The sequence below is a fragment of the Coffea eugenioides genome, chromosome 6, assembly GCF_003713205.1.
Source record: "Coffea eugenioides isolate CCC68of chromosome 6, Ceug_1.0, whole genome shotgun sequence".
In the NCBI taxonomy this organism is placed as follows: Eukaryota; Viridiplantae; Streptophyta; class Magnoliopsida; order Gentianales; family Rubiaceae; genus Coffea; species Coffea eugenioides.
Genome location: NC_040040.1, coordinates 9,130,801 through 9,149,779, shown reverse-complemented (window position 1 = coordinate 9,149,779; position 18,979 = coordinate 9,130,801). Strand labels below are relative to the sequence as shown.

Sequence of the window (18,979 nt, the reverse complement as noted above, 5' to 3'; positions counted from 1 at the left end):
CAAAAACTTCAAAAAATTGCAATCCAATCTTTTAATTTTTGGTACTAATAGTGGTGGAGACTTCAAATCCAAGAACCAAAAGTCTAATTGGAACTGCCAGTCTCCCGTCTTTTATTTTTTGGTATTAGTCTGACCCGCTTCCAATCACCTCTGTTTCGGAGAAACCCGCCAGTAAGCTGGCGTACCAACAAGAGTCCGCGAGTTCCCCACCGCGGACGCAATACTACACTTTTTGTTCTACAAATCTTCTTCTAGTAGAGTATTATATAAGAGCGTAATGAATCTATCTACGGGCTTCGCTATTTTAGCTTGTTTGAACGGGCATCGTTCAAATTTGAGGGCTAGGAATCCGAGTTTGAATCTTTGCAGCGGACCCGTTTACTAATTCTTTTCATTTCGGTTCCTACCGGTAGGCTATCCGTCCCAGCAACCGAATAGGTGGAATGCTTTTCCATTCAAATCCGCTAAAACGCAGCAGCAAAATGCAGCAACAGCAGGCTCAGAATATCACACATTCATCACATAATTCACTTTGTATTCCTGCCAGAAACTACAATACATACAGCAGGTCCAGGAATCCCCATGCAATATTAATTCTTTACAGGGGACATGAAAAACAATCTCAACAAAGAATGCTTTCTTCATCATTGGCATTGGCATAAAGAATGTTGTGTATTCCACCGTTTACCCAGTAGAACACGATTACCCTGTCCAGGAAGCACTGTACAGGTGGAACTACTTATGGGTCTTTTGTGATCTATCGTAGCTTTCACTAAAATGGTTAAAAGAGTATGAAGTGATCTATGGTAGCTTTCACTACTCATGGGTCTTTCTGTTGGCTTTTTAGTGCATGCCACATACTTCTCTCCCCAATTGATCTCTAGCTGGTTGTACTCGATAGGATGATGAAAGCGCAGACAACTGAAAGAGAGAAGACTGAAACCCAAGTGTTTTCAGTGTACATCTCCATGGCATCTGTGAAAGAAAAACGAGTCCGATTTTCTGCCCAGTTGCGGAGCCGGTCTGCCTCGGCAGCGTATAATGCTCTTCCCTGAACATCAGAATCTAATTAGCCACCAAATAGGAAATGAATGGATTATAAGAAAAGATAACCTCTCAACGTTTGCCAGAACCCTGCCCTTAAAACTTAAAACGGGGGAATGAGCTAATGTGAAAAGAAATGATTCCCATAGCGAATCCAGATTCTCGATTAAAATCTAGATTAGACGGTCTATCCTGGAACACCAAAGAAAATTGAAGGTTTCTGCTGGTGACCATTCGTATTGTAAACTATGAAAAGGAACCACTTTTCCCCCTTCCAACCACATAAAAGCCACCATATGTGAAGGATCCATTTTTTGGCCTGAAATTGGCTTCAGTTGGCAATTCCGTTTATTCAAACTTCATGGATAGCAACCAGACCATAACTGCCACCCGCTTAGCACTCAATTTAACAGGACGCCTCCACTTTCAACAGGTCAGAACACATAAAAACATCTGAATTCTTTCCTGTGGCTGGATTCATCAACTTGAACTGTCCAATTTCAACCAGTCACAACCCAAAAAATCGAATGCTTTCCTGTAGCTACATTTATCAACTTACGTAATTCATATATTGCAACATCAAATCTGCAGCAGACATCTATACAAGGAACCCCACATACATGCAATATTAATACTAGAGCAGACATCTATAGAAGGAACCCCACATTACCTGGTCATCAAACCAACGACCCCATCGAAGCCATGCAGTCACCAAAGCAAGTAAGATCCTTGGTGGAGTCAAATAATTAATGGCCTTCCCACTACCCTTTACAACACGCATACGTGGAACTAACGTTCTTGCAACTGTCTCAGGCAGCTCACAGATGATGTTAAACATCTGTTTGTTTTTTATACTTGAGCCACTGCAGAGAAATTTATATGTAAAACTTCTCTCCAAAACAAAATGCAAGTCTTGAACGTAATAATTGGAACTAAAAAGCAAAATCTAGATTGGTAATCTGTTGATGGGCAAAGTAGAGCAACAAAACTTATTTAACTCAGTGCACAGACATTGAATTCAACTACAGAAAAGAAAAAATGTTCAAAACAAATCATGACTGGTGGTACCTCAACAACAAATCTGTCAGCACCATGCCAGGAGAGGCTGTATGCACTCCAACATTTGATCGTCTGCATTCCTTCAGAAGTGATGATTGTAGCTGCCTAAGACCACATTTTGTCGACCCATACCTACAGATCCGGGATATCCAAAAATTGTATCATCAATGGTAAAGCAACTCGAAAAATAATTGCTTGATCATAATGAACAAAAAAATTGGGAAAAATTCTAGCAGCAATTATTCAATCAAAACCTACTAATTTTCAAAGAACTTACACAGCTGTGAGGGGGGTACTAGATCCTCCAGAACCTGCACCATCCATGTTGAATATGTGTCCTCCCAGTTTTTGGCTTTGCATTATCCGCATGGCTTCACGAGTACAAAGAATGGACCCAACCAGATTTGTGGAGACAATCTTTTCTCAGAATCATATGACAGTAGCCAGGGATCAGTTAAAGAATAAGGTTTGCAAAAATAAGTGCAATAAGTCATTGAATTGGTGGGAGATTAAAAAAGCAGCAGTGCATAATGTAGAGAAATCAGAATACTACCAAAAAAGTCAACATCTTTGCCTTTAAATTTCCTTTGTCCTGTGTCCTTTATCCTTATAATTTGACTTTGATGTGCATTGTTGCAAGTTCAATGAAGTATTTATTGGAGATAATTGAGAAATGTGTAGTTACACTTTAATTAAGCTAACATCTTTCCTAATGCCCTTTCTTGCTTTTTAGTCATTCATTGAAATCTTGAAAAATTGGTGAACCATCTGAACGGGAAAAGAGTGTCACTAATTTAACTGATTTGCATGGTGTTAAGACATTGCTTTAATGCACTTTATAGATCACAGAAACATTTTGCCTTTATCTATGCAAATGCATAACAGAACTTTAAAGGTACAACATCAAAAGAAGATTCCATGGACATTCTGCATAATGGAGGGCATACCTGTTGAATATCATCATCAGTAAATTGCAGTAAGGGTCTGAAACCTTTGTTCATCCCAGCATTATTTACCTGTTGATATTCAAGATTACCTAAGTACCAATATTTTTGGCATTATGATTTTCATATCAAATAGGTCTCTTTGAACAATAAAGTTTGCAGATTGTACAGGGATCAAGAATCAATGGGCAGGATGGAAGATGTGAGCCTTGTGTGTTATACAACTCATCAAGGAAGCACAACTAAATGAAATTCAACATGAAGGATTTTGACACATTAGACCACGATTCAACAGTGCCTTCCATTTAAAATTATCTGACTCAAGCAATTCATCCACTTTTCAAAGACTTTTTGATGCTAGAAATAGGAATACAGTCTTCCACATAACCACCGAAGGTGGATGGAAGCCAATTACCGATCAGAGCAAATAATGACCCCACTGATGAAGCAAGAAAAATTACAAAAAAAAATTGGAAGAAATTAATTTGAAAAGAAAGAAATACCAGAATCAAAGAATCCTCACCCAGATGTCAATAGAACCAAGTTCCTTGATTGCGTAGTTTGCCAATTTCTTCACATCAGTAGGTACAGAGACATCACATGCAATGCCCACCACCTTTGCTTGTGCCAACTTTTTACTTGATGAAACATCTGAGCTGATCAAGACTTGCTTGAGATTTTCTTCAAGCTCTTTAATAGTCGTGTTGACGGACTCAGGACTGCTTCAAAAGAAGAAACTGTAAACAAAGGAGTTGGAAGTGGAAATAGGAAAGGAATACAAGTTTAGTTCTTGTAAAGAAACTTGTAAAGCACCTGCGTGAAGCAACAACTACTCGGTCCCCGGAGAGTAAAAATTCACGAGCAAGAGCTTTCCCCAATCCCCTTGTACTTCAGCAACAATAAGAGGGTAATCAGTATAGAGTAATATAGAGTAATAAGTAGAAAAAACAGAATCCAAAATGACTTCGTAGAACTAACTCTGAACCAAGAAGGAAACTAGCTATGCGAGCATGAATAACACTTAAAAACTCCAATAGTTCTTCATACAAGCTTGCATCACAAATTAAGTCTAGAATATTTTTAAAAGGTTTGCACCCGGTAAGAACTATAGTTCTTGTGCTTAAATGAAGCCACTTAAATCATCAATCAGGCAAGCTAATTAATTAGTCTAGGGCCACATGCATTGGAATATGACTTCCAATAACCTAAACAAAAGTGCATTACCAGCACTCTCAAGAGGAAAAAAATCATTTTGGATGATTTGCATCAATTAAAAGCAAATAGATAAAACAAATCACCCTCCCATTAGGAGGATTTTACCTGCCAGTTATGACAACATTGCGAGGCCCGGCTCTGCTCACTTCGTCCAGCACCATATTGGAACCAATCATAGTCCCGATAATGATCCCTCCAAGCCAACTATACCATATCAACTCGTTCATCTGGCCATCACCACCTTAAATCCCAAGCAAACAAATTATCGATTTGCCCATCAGTTATCAACTTTGAAACAAAAATCAAACTTGTGATGCTAGATTGTAGTAAAAGAAAGTAGATATCTTTGTTTTTCTTTCCCTTTTATCTTGAAGGAAAACATGGTACAGTGAATAAATTCTCAGCTAACCTGACAACCGAAAACCGATCAATAATATAGCACCAGTGCTCATCATTGTCACGATGTATCTTGCAATTTGAATAGCCACCTGCTTATTTCTTAAATATCAAAATCACAAAAAATCACAGAGACTCAAAAAATACCAAAATCCCAGAGAAATACGAGCATAAAATTTCATTTGTTAATACATGCAACAGACTATGTCTATTAGTTCCTCAAGAGCACTTGCCTAATCTTAAATCCTCTATTTCCGGACATCTTAAAAAAATGAAAAAGACAAAAACTTTCCCGAGTAAATAGTTCAAGATAAGCTCCATATTACACACGAGACCCTAAACCTCCAACGCTTCTCCATTTAGTTCTTTTTTCCTATTTTTAACAGCAGGGAAGCAAAATAATTACCCCCGATAACTTCTCCTCCAACTGCTCCAAAGCTTGCGATCGTGAGCTGGGCTTCGAAAATTTCCAAACAAAAGACCGAATAGCCCGCAATACTTCATCGGCACTGGTCTTGGACTGCAACCCATTTTTTCCCTTCAAAATTTCACCTTTGCTCACTCTTTCGTTCGGTTCGTCCTCGGACCTGAAAGACCTGCATGGTCTAAACCGAATTCTACAACGACCCTTTACACTAACGGAATCCCACGTCAAAATACTAGGAGGGAAACCTTGCCGGACCAGCGGCGAATGGACCGTCCATTTGGTATAAGGTGACACGTGCAACTTTGCCATGGTGGCCATCCTGGAAAGAAGTTATCCTATGTCGTTGTAGCTGAGGTTGTACAGAGAGATGAGATGGGTTCATGAAAGAAATGGTAACGTTCAAATCTTTAGGGACGGAGGCTGGGACCTTGTGAACATTGAGCAAAATTTTGAGCTGGAAATATCCGAGGAATTGGAAAGATATGGAGGATCAAAATTCAAAGCAAAAAAAAATAGGCAAGCAACGAAGCATAGGGGCAAGAAGTGGAGTGTGATGTCCACACGTTACAGCTACCTCATCGACTCACGCAACGTGGCGTTTTGATCACTCTTTGGAAGTTTGTAAGCTGTCACTTTTGCTTCGACAGGACGACTGTTTAATCCCCTCATTGCATTCGAGTATTCAGTATTCGCTCTGGAATCGCGTGGGGATCAACCGTCAATGAATGGTAAATTGTTAACTCCACAACAACAGATGACCGGCGATTCTTGCCTTCCCGTCAAAATCGAACCAAGATATTTTGCCACCGGTTGCGATGATCGGGAAAACTCCAGAACGGACGAATTCGGGCAGGAACTTGTAGCAAGCGTCCATGTTTTTAATCAAAATCATTTATTTCTGGTTAGAAATCATTTTTCTATAAGGGTCTGGTGACTCTTGGGAATTGGTGCCTGTTGTCACTAGTTAAGATTTATTTTAAATATTATATTTTTAAAATATAAAATTAATTTAAAAATAGATAAATACAATAAACAACAGATAAAATTAAATAAAAAATATAAATATAAAGAGTGATAATAATTATTAATATGTACATATATATATATATATATATAACAAATTAGATAAATGTAATATGGGTGCATGATAAGTACATGTAAGAAAAACTCTCCTACAAAAACATAAAAAACATGTGTTATTGTACGAACTTGGTCCATTACTTTATCCAATGTCAATTTCACACTCAGAGTCATGCATTTTCAACTTCCAAATCTTAAGTGAAAAATTTTCCATCTTGAAAGTGTCTGGACAGGTTATTATTTGAATTTTTTCCTTTATATCATAAACGTGTATTTAATTATCATTTCCTTTATTTTTTTATTATACATACCATTTTGTACCGTTTAGATTTTATTAATCTATCAATTTGAATTCAGTAAAACATTTGAATTGCAACCAATCCACCACATTGATAGGAATGCCCGAATGAACCATCGAGACCAAAAAAAGGGACTAAAATCCTTATTTGAGATTTAGGTCAGGAGTTCGAGTCCTTTGAAAAAAACTCAAAGGAGGTATCAAATTATCTTTTTGATTTAGTAGATTCTTATATTTATTGGTCATTTATATATTGTTTCTTTAAATTCTTTTCTTCTAGATTAAAATAGATTAGTATATACAAATGTTATCCTTACCTTAAATTTTTTTTAAAAAAAAGAGAATACCTGAATGTTACACTGCTGTTTCGGGCATCATGAGCACGTGATCCGGTACCTAAGTTTAACACCAAAGATCATGCCTCGTGCTAATTCTCAACACTAGGAGTTAAAATTTTCAAAGCTGGGGGCAGCGGTGAATTATGGACGGACGGTATCCAGCTGGCAAATCATTGCACAAAATAGAAAAGCACAACTGCCAGCCGCATCTGCACAATGCGAACTATTCGCGTTCCCATGCCAGGGAAATTCAGACGCGCGCATATATGTATTCGCAATTTCGCAGCAGCAGCAATGACTGATTTCAAGAATTCCCTTTGAAAATAAAAACACCCCACTCTTAATCTCTCTCTCCCTCTCTCCCACACCTATCTTTTTTCATTCAATTTCAGTTCTTGCTTCTGTGGGAGAGAGGAGAGGAGATAAAGAAACAACATAAAATTAGAAGATAATTCTATTATACCGAGAAACTATGCAGAAACTCAAGGATCAAAGGTCAAGATCCTCCAAACCCACAACCATACACGGGTTGGCTCAGTCTGGGGATCTCATTGCCTTCCAAAAGCTACTTCGTGACAATCCTTCTCTACTCAATGATCGAAACCCTGTTGTAAGATCTCCTTCTTTGTTTCTTTAATTTATCTATGAAGTAAATAGAAATCCCTTTTGTATTTCAATTTTACATTTCTTGTCTGTCCCGGAATTTCCCAAGTTAGTCTTGTTTGCTTTTGGTCTCTGAGATTGGTCATAAATTGTTTTTTAGTGGATGCATTGTGAATATTCCCCCAATTTCCGTCTAGTAAAACCTTTTAATTTTATTATTGATTGAGTTTTATATGAGGAATTCCTCAGGAGGAAATAAATATTTCATCTTGGTTAAGATCTGATAAGCTTGCTAATACGCACTTAAACGTTTAGTTAAAAGCACCTGATTAACAGTAGTTAAGCCACATTTGCTGTGATCTTGACTTCAAAACGTGAGTCCTTCCAATTTTTTGGTTGTGCTAGTCAGAGTGAGGCTGACTGCATAAATTGAGCTGGAACGGTAGTTGGTCACTATCAAAGTAGAAGGTGATGCAGGTTCTTAGTGTAGTTTGCTAATGTGCTAATTTTTGCTCTGGGAGCCTCATTGGAGTCAGCATGGTCTAAACGTAGTAGTTTTTGAAGCAAACAACCATTGTAAATTGTAATCATGATGAAACTTGGAGTGGAGACAGGTTTTGTAGAAGACCTTTGTTACATCAGAAAGCTTCTTCAAATACATAGAAGTGAAGATCATTTCTCAGTTTAATACAAAGACATTTCGTGACATGTTAGCTACCATCTTGCTCTAGAAATTGAGAAATCTTAGAATGTTGAATGATGGGAACTCAATGACTTTGAGTAATCTTATCTAGTGAAATCAGTAGGTAGTGTTTACATTTATATATCATGAAATGAAATAGCTACTTTCTGGTTGTTAACCTTTCATTGTAAGTTTTCTCTTTTCTAGGTATAATATTGTCTTAAGCTGATTGTCTTGGCATTAATGCTACTTTGATTGCTTGCTCACTTATGAAGCCTGGAGTGGAGACAGGTGTTGGAGAAGACTTTTTGCTACATTATGAAGCTTCTCCAAATAGACAGAAATGAAGATTGTTTCTTGGTTAATACAAATTTAGAAGACTTTTCATAACTTGTTATCTATTATCATGCAAGTATGATTGAACAGTTGGAATTTCAATGAAATGTTATATGGTGAATTGAGCAGTGTTGTATACATCTCAATCATGCAATGAAATATCCATTTTCAGGTTGTTAACCTTCTGTTGTAAGTTTTCCTGTTGCAAGATATGACCTTATCTTAACTTAATTGTCTTGGCATTAATGCTACTTTGATTGCTTGTTCATTTATTTATTTTCAAAGTAGAGAATTCCTTCGTTAGAAGCTATTTACAATCTTTACTTGCTAATTGGCTTCAAAATCAGTATGCACTTCATCTATAAGTATGGTCTTAATGATCTTTTTGCTGGTTGGCTGCAGATGGCACAGACACCACTTCATGTTTCTGCTGGTTACAACAATGTTGAAATAATTAAGCTTCTGCTTGATTGGGCTGGACCAGAAAAGGTGGAGTTGGAGGCCAAGAATATGGTATGTAAAAGCTATATTTTTATAGTGCTTGTTTAATCTTCTTCTTGAATGAAAATGTCACGATTGAAGGATTCTATGTGAGTTTTATAAAATCTAATTGCAATAAATGATTTTAGTTATGTATTTGGAGGATTAGCAGCAGATTATTAAGTAGTACGTCCATATTTGGAGCTTTTGACCTTCAAAGGACCTTGTCTTCTCACTTTAATATAACCTAGAACATGTGTTGTGGTTTTTTATGGTTTTCTGAGAGAATGTTTTGTTAGAGTGTTTTCCTATCCATACATAGCTCATATAGATGTGGTCCATATTCATCTGTATGCTATATCTCGCATATCTAGGTGTAATGTTTTATGCATATAGGGTTGTAATTGGATGGGAATCAGACTCAGACGTCATTGAATTTGAAAAAGCCAATTAGGATCCGGGCAATTGGACCTTAGTTTAGATCCATACAAGAACGTCAGGCTTCCTTCCTGTTTTACTGCTAACCAAGCTTGGAGCAATAAACTTTTGTAACAATGTATGAGTTCAAAGCAGGCATAAAGTTAAAGAAGAATTTATTTATTTATTATTATTTTTGTTGTTTCTGTGTTTCTGTGTGGCTTCTTTCATTATTATCCTTCTCAGCAATGGTGTTCAATGTCTTGACAGAATTTGTACAATGCTCTTATTAGTTTGACATCTTAACTTTTGTAGTATGGGGAGACCCCACTGCACATGGCTGCTAAAAATGGATGTAATGGAGCTGCAAAGATGCTCCTAGCTCATGGTGCCTCTATAGAAGCCAAAGCAAATGTGTGTGTTCTTTTTATTCCTGTTTCATTCTACTCAAAGACTTTATTTTGAACATGGATATTATAATTTTCTACTTACTGAAATGCATACATTCTTCTCCATTGTGCATTTCAGAATGGCATGACCCCGCTGCATCTTGCTGTTTGGCATTCACTTCGAGCAGAAGATTATTCAACTGTGAAGACATTGCTCGAATATAATGCCGATTGCAGTGCCAAAGATAATGTATGATGCCTGCCATTTGGTTTGCATATCTCAGTGCTATATTTTTGTTCGTCCTCATTAGTGAAATGTCCTTTAATTGCAGGAGGGTCTGACTCCTTTGAATCATCTTTCACAAAGCCATGGGAGTGAAAAATTACGTGAAATTCTCCACAAACACCTTGAAGAGCAGAGAAAGCGTAAAGCTATTGAAGCATGCAGCGAGACTCAAGCAAAGATGGATGCACTGGAAAATGAGTTATCAAACATAGTTGGACTAGATGAGCTCAAAGTACAACTCCGAAAATGGGCAAAGGGGATGCTCTTGGATGAGAGGCGACGCGCACTTGGACTAAAAGTTGGTGCTAGAAGGGCACCTCACATGGCCTTCTTGGGAAATCCTGGAACAGGTAATAGGAAGTAAGATTTTGCCGATTATGTTGGTGGAAGCACTTTATGTTTAATCAGCTTTTTGCATTCTGAGAATCATTTTCATGTTAAATGGAAAAGGTTGAGATGGATTCATACTCCAGTGGTTTCTCATTCAATCGATTGGAACTTCTCTGCAGGTAAGACTATGGTAGCACGAGTGCTTGGAAAATTACTCCACATGGTTGGAATTCTTCCTACCGACAGGGTAACAGAAGTGCAGCGAACAGATTTAGTTGGGGAGTTTGTGGGTCACACAGGACCAAAGACAAGGAGAAAGGTACCTTGTGATAATTCTGTTTTAATAATTTCTTAGAAACTACTTTTGCCAGCAATTCTGTGCACTAATTGACGAACAACTTTTTGAGCCACATGCAGATACAAGAAGCTGAAGGTGGAATTCTTTTCGTGGATGAAGCCTACAGACTCATACCCATGCAGAAGGCAGATGATAAAGACTACGGGGTGGAGGCTCTAGAAGAAATAATGTCAGTCATGGATAGTGGAAAAGTTGTTGTAATCTTTGCTGGCTACAGTGAACCAATGAAGCGTGTGATTTCTTCAAATGAAGGCTTCTGCAGAAGGGTAACAAAGTTTTTTCTTTTTAACGACTTCAGTTCTGAGGATCTTGCCAAGATTCTTCATCTTAAAATGACTAATCAAGTTGAGAATAGCTTGTTGTATGGATTTAAGTTGCACCCCTCGTGTAGCATAGATGCTGTTGCAGCACTTATAGACAGAGAAACAACTGAAAAGCAGCGCCAGGAAATGAATGGAGGTCTAGTAGATCCGATGCTAGTCAATGCAAGAGAAAATTTGGATTTGAGGCTCAGTTTTGACTGCATAGATACAGATGAATTACTTACACTTAGGTTGGAGGATTTAGAAGCTGGTCTCGTGTTGCTATATCAATGAGCGGTATTCAGCCGAAAACAAAGTGTTTTTAATTGAAAGAAGCATGGCAGTGAGCCCATAAAGAAAAAGAAACAGTTAAAGAAGGAGGAAGTAGTAAAAGCTAGGAATCATATTTGTTTAGCAGATATCATTTTTTTCTTAAAGATTGCAGCCATTGCAACCTAAACTCAAGCCAGCTCGAGCAGTTCCGGAGTGGGGGCTCTTGTTCTTTTGATTCTTTTGCTTGTAAGTCAGAAGTTATTCTTTGATAATATCTTTCGTTTCACAGATACGAGCTGTAATAGGTCACTAAGATGTTGGATTGTCTTGTATTCATTGTATCGGATGTAAAATAACCACATCATATTGGTTGGAACTTGAAGTCAATAATTGAAGGCAAAGGCAGCAAAGAAAATTCGAAGCACTGGATTCCTTTTTAACTTATTTCCGTCTCTCTTGTGGGCTCCTTTTACTTGTCACCATTTACCATAAACAAAGAAATCAAAACGGTTTGTCCTAAACTAATTGACTCTGGGCTTGTCGGTGTGGCTTTTAAGAAAAAGCAACGGAGTTTTTGGCGTGCGAGCCAATACTAGACTTCATTTTCAAAGTGAAGTCCAAGAAAATTACCATTAACCCAAAAAAAAAAGCAGCAAAAAACTTCAAGTGGATCTCAAAGTGATGGTGAGAATAGATCGGGCAATAATAATGTGCATGTATTGTCTGATAAACAACTTCTCTGTTCTGTTGTTCATCGTTCGTACATATTCTTGTTTGTTTGTGAAACATATAAATAAAGGAGGATAATAAAAGAACAATAAAAATAAAATTCCAGAACACGTATGATACTGATGATATATCCTCACCTCAAAATTACACCCACTAAAAAGCACACAAATTTTCTGAATTTGGAATCCTCTGAATCTGAGCGGAGAGCGCTATGGTTCATGGCTCCCTGGCTCTACTCTCTACAACGCTACCATCGTCGTCATCCAATTATTCACCACTCGCTAACCCCGATTGGCCCTCCTCCTCGTCCTCTCGCGTTTTCTCCGTATTTATCCGAAATTCTGGGCTCAGAAATTTCAAGTTGAGGGCCTCCTTCAAGCAACAGCAGCAGCAGCAGCAGCAGTCGCAATTAGTGGAAGCCGATAATGGGCCGGCTGAGCATTTTCTGGAGAACAATTCCATTGCAGATTTCATGAGGTTCATCAAGCGAAGCTCAAATTCCAAGTCTAGCGATGATGCAGAGGGAGGAAGCTATAGAAGTTCTGAGTTGCAGACTGCCGTTGTTAGTTATCGCAAGAAGTTCCCTTGGTCCCTTCTTCAACCATTTCTTCAGGTGAGCATTTTTTCTTTTTCTTTTTCTTTTTGTGAACAAAGGGGGGAATTTTTTGCCTTTGTTTCTGATTTGGGTTTTAAGAATGCTTTGATTGTTTGTGAAGCTTTCAATCGTGGAGTCGTTTTAACTACGTCACTCTGTTAAAACTTTTGGTGCAGGTTGATTTGGTTTCGACTATACACATTGCAGATAAAGAGTAAGTACCCGATTGGATTGCTATTTTTAGGAGTTTTTGTAGAAAAATATATTTTTAAGGATTTGATGTACGTGAGATAAAAAGTTCATTGAGAGTGTTTATATTATTTGTGTATAGATTTATAGACCTGTGTCCGTGGTGTTCCTTTTGTGGGATATGTTAATGAGGAGAAACGAGGATAATCAATAATGAAGAAGAATGGATATAAAAATAACTAAAGCATGAGACAAGATGACAAAAACCTTTTGGTTTAGGAGATTCAAGAAAACTAGTGCATTTTATCTCTAACTCTTACTCATAGCAAGCAAGATTATGCTCTATCTCCTTGTTAGAGCTGGGAAACATTAGGCTGGCTGGCAGTGAATTGGAAAATGGCTTTGAAATAGTAAGATGAAATTTTTCTTGAAATTTTCTTATTGGTGATTTGGATAATCTTTTGTTGTTTGCTGAACTTCTATTGATCATTGATCTTTTTTCTTGTACTTGTTAATTAGACAAGCCAATGATAAATTCTGCTTGTAAACCTATTAGATCATGGAGCAATCTGTGATATAGTTGATCCAATTCTTGCATGTGAGTTTCTTAACTGCTGAGGTACTCTCAGTGTATGAATCTAATCCTTATTGTTCTCTGTATTTCTTTCTTAGGGGCTTTGCTCATCTTTTATTTTTTCACTCTCATGAAGAACTTATAATCAAGGCGTAGTCATTCTTTTGGTGGACCAGCATCCTTTTAGCTTCTGGTTGCTTTATCTGAGATCTATTTGCTGTTTCAGTGATATAATCTGTCATAGTCTTGTGTTTGGACGTAAACATGCGATCTTTATGCTGTTCCTCAGGAGGAGAAAAAATTCAAGATGCCCATCTCTCGTCAAAACCATAATAGACAATCATCCACCTCTTTTATGCGGATTCACAATTGCCTAAATCATTAACTTTTCACATATTTAACTTTTTATTAATCTATCATGTAATAAAAAGCGTTGAGAACTTTGGGTATTTGTGTTGACTGCATTTAAGTTGTAAATGGTGGAAATTGTGACATGATTTAATCTTTTTATTTGCAGGTACTTTGAGACCTTGCAAAAAGAACTTGAATTGTATGATTGTGTCCTTTATGAGATGGTTGCTAGCAGAGAAAGTCTAGAAAGCAGAAGAAATCATGCTGCTAAAAAGAAACTTAAAGGTTCAGCCTCAAGGGGATTTAATATTCTTGGCTGCATTCAGAGGCAGATGGCTAATTTTCTTATGCTTGATTTCCAGTTAGATTGTATTGACTACCAGGCTGAGAACTGGTACCATGCAGATCTTGATTTTGAAACCTTTAAGTTACTTCAGGTAGGATCTATTCCTTTAGGCTTCAGTATTAACTTCTGCAAGAGCACTTATTTTATTCCAAATTCATCTTAATTTGGGTCTTGGCAAGGTCATCTAGATACTTCATATAGAATGTTAGCTTTTCTTGAAAATCACAAGGAGAACTCGTTTGGTTGGTACTCATTTACATCCTAATACCCTTTTAAGTGCCATAACGTGGCATTCCCTTGTTTTTGGTCATATTGTTCCGATGAAAAATTTGTTTAAGTTACATTTTGTCTAGAAAAAGTTAGTAACGTCCTATACTGTTACAGCATGAAAAAGGTGAGAGCTTCTTTACATTTGCCAGAGATATGACACTTAGATCGACAAGAGCCATTGTGCAGCCTACATCAATTCCAGAAGATCTTGGTCCTTGGAGATCCAAACTTTTATGGGCTTCTCGAGTGCTGCCCATGCCTCTTGTTGGACTCTTCATCATTGGAAGTGTTTGCACAGATGTGGGAAACCAGGCATCTGAATTTCCAGAATTGGAAGCATTGTCCAGGCTTGATTTTGGTGCTGCAATGAAGGTTTTTCTTGCAAAAAGGCTAACGTCTGAGTAAGTCATTCGTTTTGTAGTATCATCTGCCTTTGGCACAACTTGCTGTGTGAGAAATACTCTATGTGAATGTAATGTACTTTTCAAGGTAACTTTTGGAATAGAGTGATTGATATTGGATAAACCAATTGAAAAGAAATCTAAGGACTAGAAATGTATGTTAATAGATTTTCATGACAAATTTGCATGAAGAACTGTTCAATGTATTTTCATGACAAATTGAAAAGAAGTGTATGCTAAGTACTGAAAACCTTCATTTGAAGTCCATGGATAAATGAAATTGTGGAAGCCTTAGTTTCCCGTTGGAAGGCCTAGACTAGCTAGTACAAAATGAGGCATCACATGACTGTTTTCAGACCAATTTATCATTACTTTGAAGTAGTGAATTGCATTTTACCATATCTTTGTTGTTCTAGTACTGATGAAATGCTACTGATGCTTAGGTTCACACAAGTCACTGCTGATGTAGAGGAGAGATCTGTTATCATTGGTGAGAGAAACAGAGCTGCAACAGAAGCACTTAACAGAGCAATTGCTGAAGGTCATAACAAGGTTGCTATACTTTATGGGGGAGGGCACATGCCAGACCTGGGACGGCGATTGAGGGAGGAATTTGACCTTGTCCCATCTCGAGTGCAGTGGATAACAGCTTGGTCCATAAAGGGCCATAACCTAAGAAGTAGCTCCCTCCCCTTTTTGAAGAAAATGGCAGAAGTCTTGGGTTGGCCTCTAAACCGTTATCAGACTCTGGCACTGCTCATCTTTTCATCTGTCCTGGCATTGGATCTCTGGTTCTGGGAACTCCTCTTTGGTACTGCTGTTAATTGGTTTTCACATGTTGCTTCAGACATTATTGGAGTTGTTTATAGTGCAAAAGTCACATGATTTCCCTGTTGAAAATTAATCTTAGAAAGGTGAGGTAAAGCTTTGAACATTGTAGATATTGTAGACTTACCACTGGTATTCTTTGTAGCCTGTTGTTACTTGTTAGAGGTAAATGATTCTAGAACCGCCGCAGGCCTTTTCAAGTGCTTTGTCGAGCACCGCAGTAGCTGCAAGTTAAAGCACAAAATATTTTGGTTTGTAGATAATCTGCACGATGGCATGAAAATCAATGCCTTTCACGGTGCTACATTACGGTACCATTCCTTTTTAAAAAAAAAATTTATTTCGTCTGCTTTAGCTTGCATGGATGACGAGTCCGGATGGTTGGTTCTTCCTTCATGCATTTGAGTTCGAGTGATTCGATTTCACTTGCTGCATGCTATTGCAATGACAGCACTAACTCGTACTACACCAGACTTTTATGTATCAAGTGCAACCAAGTAATAAGCGGTTAGCAAACCGCAGAGCAACTAAGTTTGATAAAGTTACAGTAAGGGGTCATCTGTTACGAGGGATGATTTGAAAACTCGTATGAATTGGACCAGCAATGTCAACAATTTATCACGAAAGAGGGAGGGAGCGCTACAATACATTCAGAATATGACGAAATTAAACAGTGAAAGCCGGCAGTTATGGCAAAAGATAGCAGCATAAAGAACACAAGAGACCTGAAAGAAGGGGAAATGATATAGCATTCCTTAAAAAATCTCAGGCACTATTTAAGAACTTCCTCTGATGTAAAAAAAGAAGGGAAGGAATGGCTGAAATTTTTTCAGGAGTGTTAATATCATTTTTTCAAAATAAACAGTACTGTCAATTCTGGTGCTACCAGTTGCATACTAGTTTTTTGTTTAATACGATAGAATCTATTATAAATTTATTCCTATTCTATCTTACCGCAGGGAGGGGGAAGGGGGGATTTGAAGAAATCCAAGGAAAAATCGGAGAATGAATGCCTGCGTACCCACCGATGAAAATCTCCAGAAAAGCCTGAATTTTTACAATGCTGATCAGGGGATACACCCAAGCAAAGCTTTTAAAGCTCTCTTGGTACTTTTGGTTGCATACTAGTTTCTTAGTACAGTGGATTGGGATATTGTAGCATAATTTTGGGATTCTGGTCCTGATTGTCTGCTTCTCAGACAATCCGGATTCCGGTCCGGTCTACTCCCACCCCACTACTATCTACACCATTTATGCCGCATTGGGCTGGGCAATTAAACAGCAAATTTACACCGAATACTGAGAGGTGAGTGCAGTCATCAGGGAATAATATTCAGCACTGGAACCAAAAAACGGCACCCATTTCCAAGCCCACATTCACGCTCTCCATATAAAAACAACTATTCCTGTGGCATGGCTTATAGAATCGATCCCTCATCTATTCATATCTGATGCTCAGTAGCTAGTGGAAGAAGAACAAGGCTGCACGGAAGTGGTAAAGTGCAAAGAAATCTTGAGGTGCACTTCCCTTTGAAGTTTGAACAAACACCGCGTTCTTGGTAAAGCAATCTAGCCACTCACTCAATTTCTAGCCTTCAACTCAGTGTATGTGGTTTTTGCATGCTCTTTTAATTCTTGAGAGTGGTAAGTGGTAACAACTAACACCAGCCTCACTCTTCACTTCTCGAATGCCAAACAAGCATCGCTAGTTGAGCTTTACCTGCCCAATTGCCTACTGAAGAAAGAAAAGAAGGGACCCAAAAAAGAAGGTAAAAAAAAAAAGACACGGCCAAATGCTTACTAGTATAATTTTAAGGGTGCTTTGGCTGTCAACCAACCAAATGGTGTCGCTTTGGCCGAGTGGTTAAGGCGTGTGCCTGCTAAGTACATGGGGTTTCCCCGCGAGAGTTCGAATCTCTCAGGCGACGCTTTCTTTTTCCCTCTCCTTTTCTGACGGCAAGAATTTCTCATTCTGTGGTTGCTTCCTCTTTCTTTGGTTTCTGACGAGTGACCGTGTTGGGGAACACAGGAAGCCAGGTTCCCGGAGCGGGCCAGAATTTGGTTCCGGGTCCACTGATTGCTTTGGATTTGTTGAGGCAGTTAATTACTGTAAGCTCATTCATTAATCATTTTTCCCCTGATCAGACACTATCAAATACATGATAGTATGACATCAAACGCAAAAAAAAAAGAAAAGAAAATCCATAATTTTCAGTAATAGCTCTTTTAGCAGGCCGTATTTTTATCGTTGATTTTGTTTTCTATATATATATATATATTGATAGAATTAGATGACCGTGTTTGAAGATGGTGCAGAAAGGAAAAGCTATTCGGTATATACTGAGAGGTTAACCTATCCGAATTTTCGGCCTCCAGGCTTGAATTAGATGCTCAGACAATGTTCTTCCTCTCAAACATAAACATTGGCATTAGTGATTGGTCTAAAATGGAAAACCTTAACTACTACAAGATGCTAAGATTAATGATTGGCCTAAGATGAAATGAAAGAATTGAAGATTAGCTGTTTTAGAAGAGAACACACGAATTTTATGGTTTTAGAAGAGAGATGTTATGTATCCACTTGTCCTATGTTACTAGAGAAATATGTTCCGTGCGAGCAAAGTTGAGTCAAGAACCTCAATGCCAGCCAACAACTAGGCTTTTCCATTTTCTGAAAATCAATGGAGAGTCGGGTGCGTAGTTCGTTCATGATTAATTTCGTGCCATTCCCCAAGTTACGTAAAGCCCACATCAATCCAGCTTATTTTTCAGGTTTGGTAAGCATCACGCTTCCCGTGAACAAACAGTTACATAGCCAAAATCATGCATCCTTGTCGTAAAGTTTAGGCTTATGCAGTCCGCAGGGAGTATGCAAAAGTGCATCCATTACTGCCATTTCAGATTAGAAGGGATTATTAACTAAGAGTGGAGTTGAGTTGAGTTTTGCTGAGAGACGGCGGAGTGAAAAAGAGTTCTACTGGAAAACATAAAGACACAGGGATAGTGGATAGGATTTTCTGAGTTACATGCACTTGTAGAGTATTTTAGGCAATTAGCCACGATTATTCAGGGTATATCGATTGCATAAACATTCTTTTCCACCGAAGATAGTTTCATTTAAAATTGTACAATGAATTACAAGTTAAAGGTAGTTAAGTGCTGCAAGAGAGGGGGGAAAGAGATGAGTTGAGTGGTTCGAGCAGGAAGTGTAAGTGAAAGTTCGTAAGCTCGATTCCTCTAATTTACACTTAAACAAAAAAAAAAAAGGGTGCTGCCATCCAAAGTTAAAGAGTGCAAAGTGCAACGCGAGAATAGTTTAGGCGGGCAAAATGTAATTAGCACATATTAGTTTTGCCATGTTAAGCAGTTATACGTACATCCATCCATAATCCTTCCTTGTACTTTGGCAAATCTGTTAGCGCAATTACCACGAAGTACT

The 18,979-nt window shown here is 38.0% G+C and overlaps 3 protein-coding genes and 1 non-coding gene across 5 annotated transcripts; 3 read left to right on the top strand and 1 right to left on the bottom strand.

Moving 5' to 3' along the window:
• Positions 1 to 505: 505 nt before the first annotated feature.
• Positions 506 to 5,633, bottom strand: LOC113773359 (probable chlorophyll(ide) b reductase NYC1, chloroplastic). Of its 2 annotated transcripts, XM_027317987.1 has the most exons (10): positions 5,065 to 5,630; positions 4,672 to 4,750; positions 4,368 to 4,503; positions 3,861 to 3,935; positions 3,571 to 3,766; positions 3,051 to 3,119; positions 2,381 to 2,520; positions 2,113 to 2,235; positions 1,715 to 1,907; positions 506 to 1,051 (listed from the first exon to the last, which is right to left on the bottom strand). In XM_027317987.1, the coding sequence occupies exons 1-10, from the start codon at positions 5,401 to 5,403 to the stop codon at positions 881 to 883; spliced, it is 1,521 nt and encodes a 506-aa protein (XP_027173788.1). In that variant the 5' UTR covers positions 5,404 to 5,630; the 3' UTR covers positions 506 to 880. The 2 variants fall into 2 exon arrangements, with proteins under 2 accessions (XP_027173788.1, XP_027173789.1); XM_027317988.1 differs by lacking the exon at positions 1,715 to 1,907 and having other exon boundaries at positions 5,065 to 5,633.
• A 1,396-nt stretch (positions 5,634 to 7,029) lies between these two features.
• Positions 7,030 to 11,697, top strand: LOC113776383 (protein CfxQ homolog). Its single transcript, XM_027321525.1, has 7 exons — positions 7,030 to 7,411; positions 8,825 to 8,935; positions 9,635 to 9,733; positions 9,848 to 9,958; positions 10,041 to 10,344; positions 10,504 to 10,643; positions 10,742 to 11,697. The coding sequence occupies exons 1-7, from the start codon at positions 7,274 to 7,276 to the stop codon at positions 11,276 to 11,278; spliced, it is 1,440 nt and encodes a 479-aa protein (XP_027177326.1). The 5' UTR covers positions 7,030 to 7,273; the 3' UTR covers positions 11,279 to 11,697.
• A 357-nt stretch (positions 11,698 to 12,054) lies between these two features.
• On the top strand, positions 12,055 to 15,844 carry LOC113774713. Its single transcript, XM_027319315.1, has 5 exons — positions 12,055 to 12,599; positions 12,758 to 12,795; positions 13,862 to 14,132; positions 14,426 to 14,712; positions 15,156 to 15,844. Exons 1-5 carry the CDS (start codon positions 12,198 to 12,200, stop codon positions 15,595 to 15,597), a joined length of 1,440 nt encoding a protein of 479 aa, XP_027175116.1. The 5' UTR covers positions 12,055 to 12,197; the 3' UTR covers positions 15,598 to 15,844.
• A 1,542-nt stretch (positions 15,845 to 17,386) lies between these two features.
• On the top strand, positions 17,387 to 17,468 carry TRNAS-GCU. Its single transcript has one exon. It is a non-coding gene; the product is annotated as a tRNA-Ser (tRNA).
• Positions 17,469 to 18,979: the final 1,511 nt, after the last annotated feature.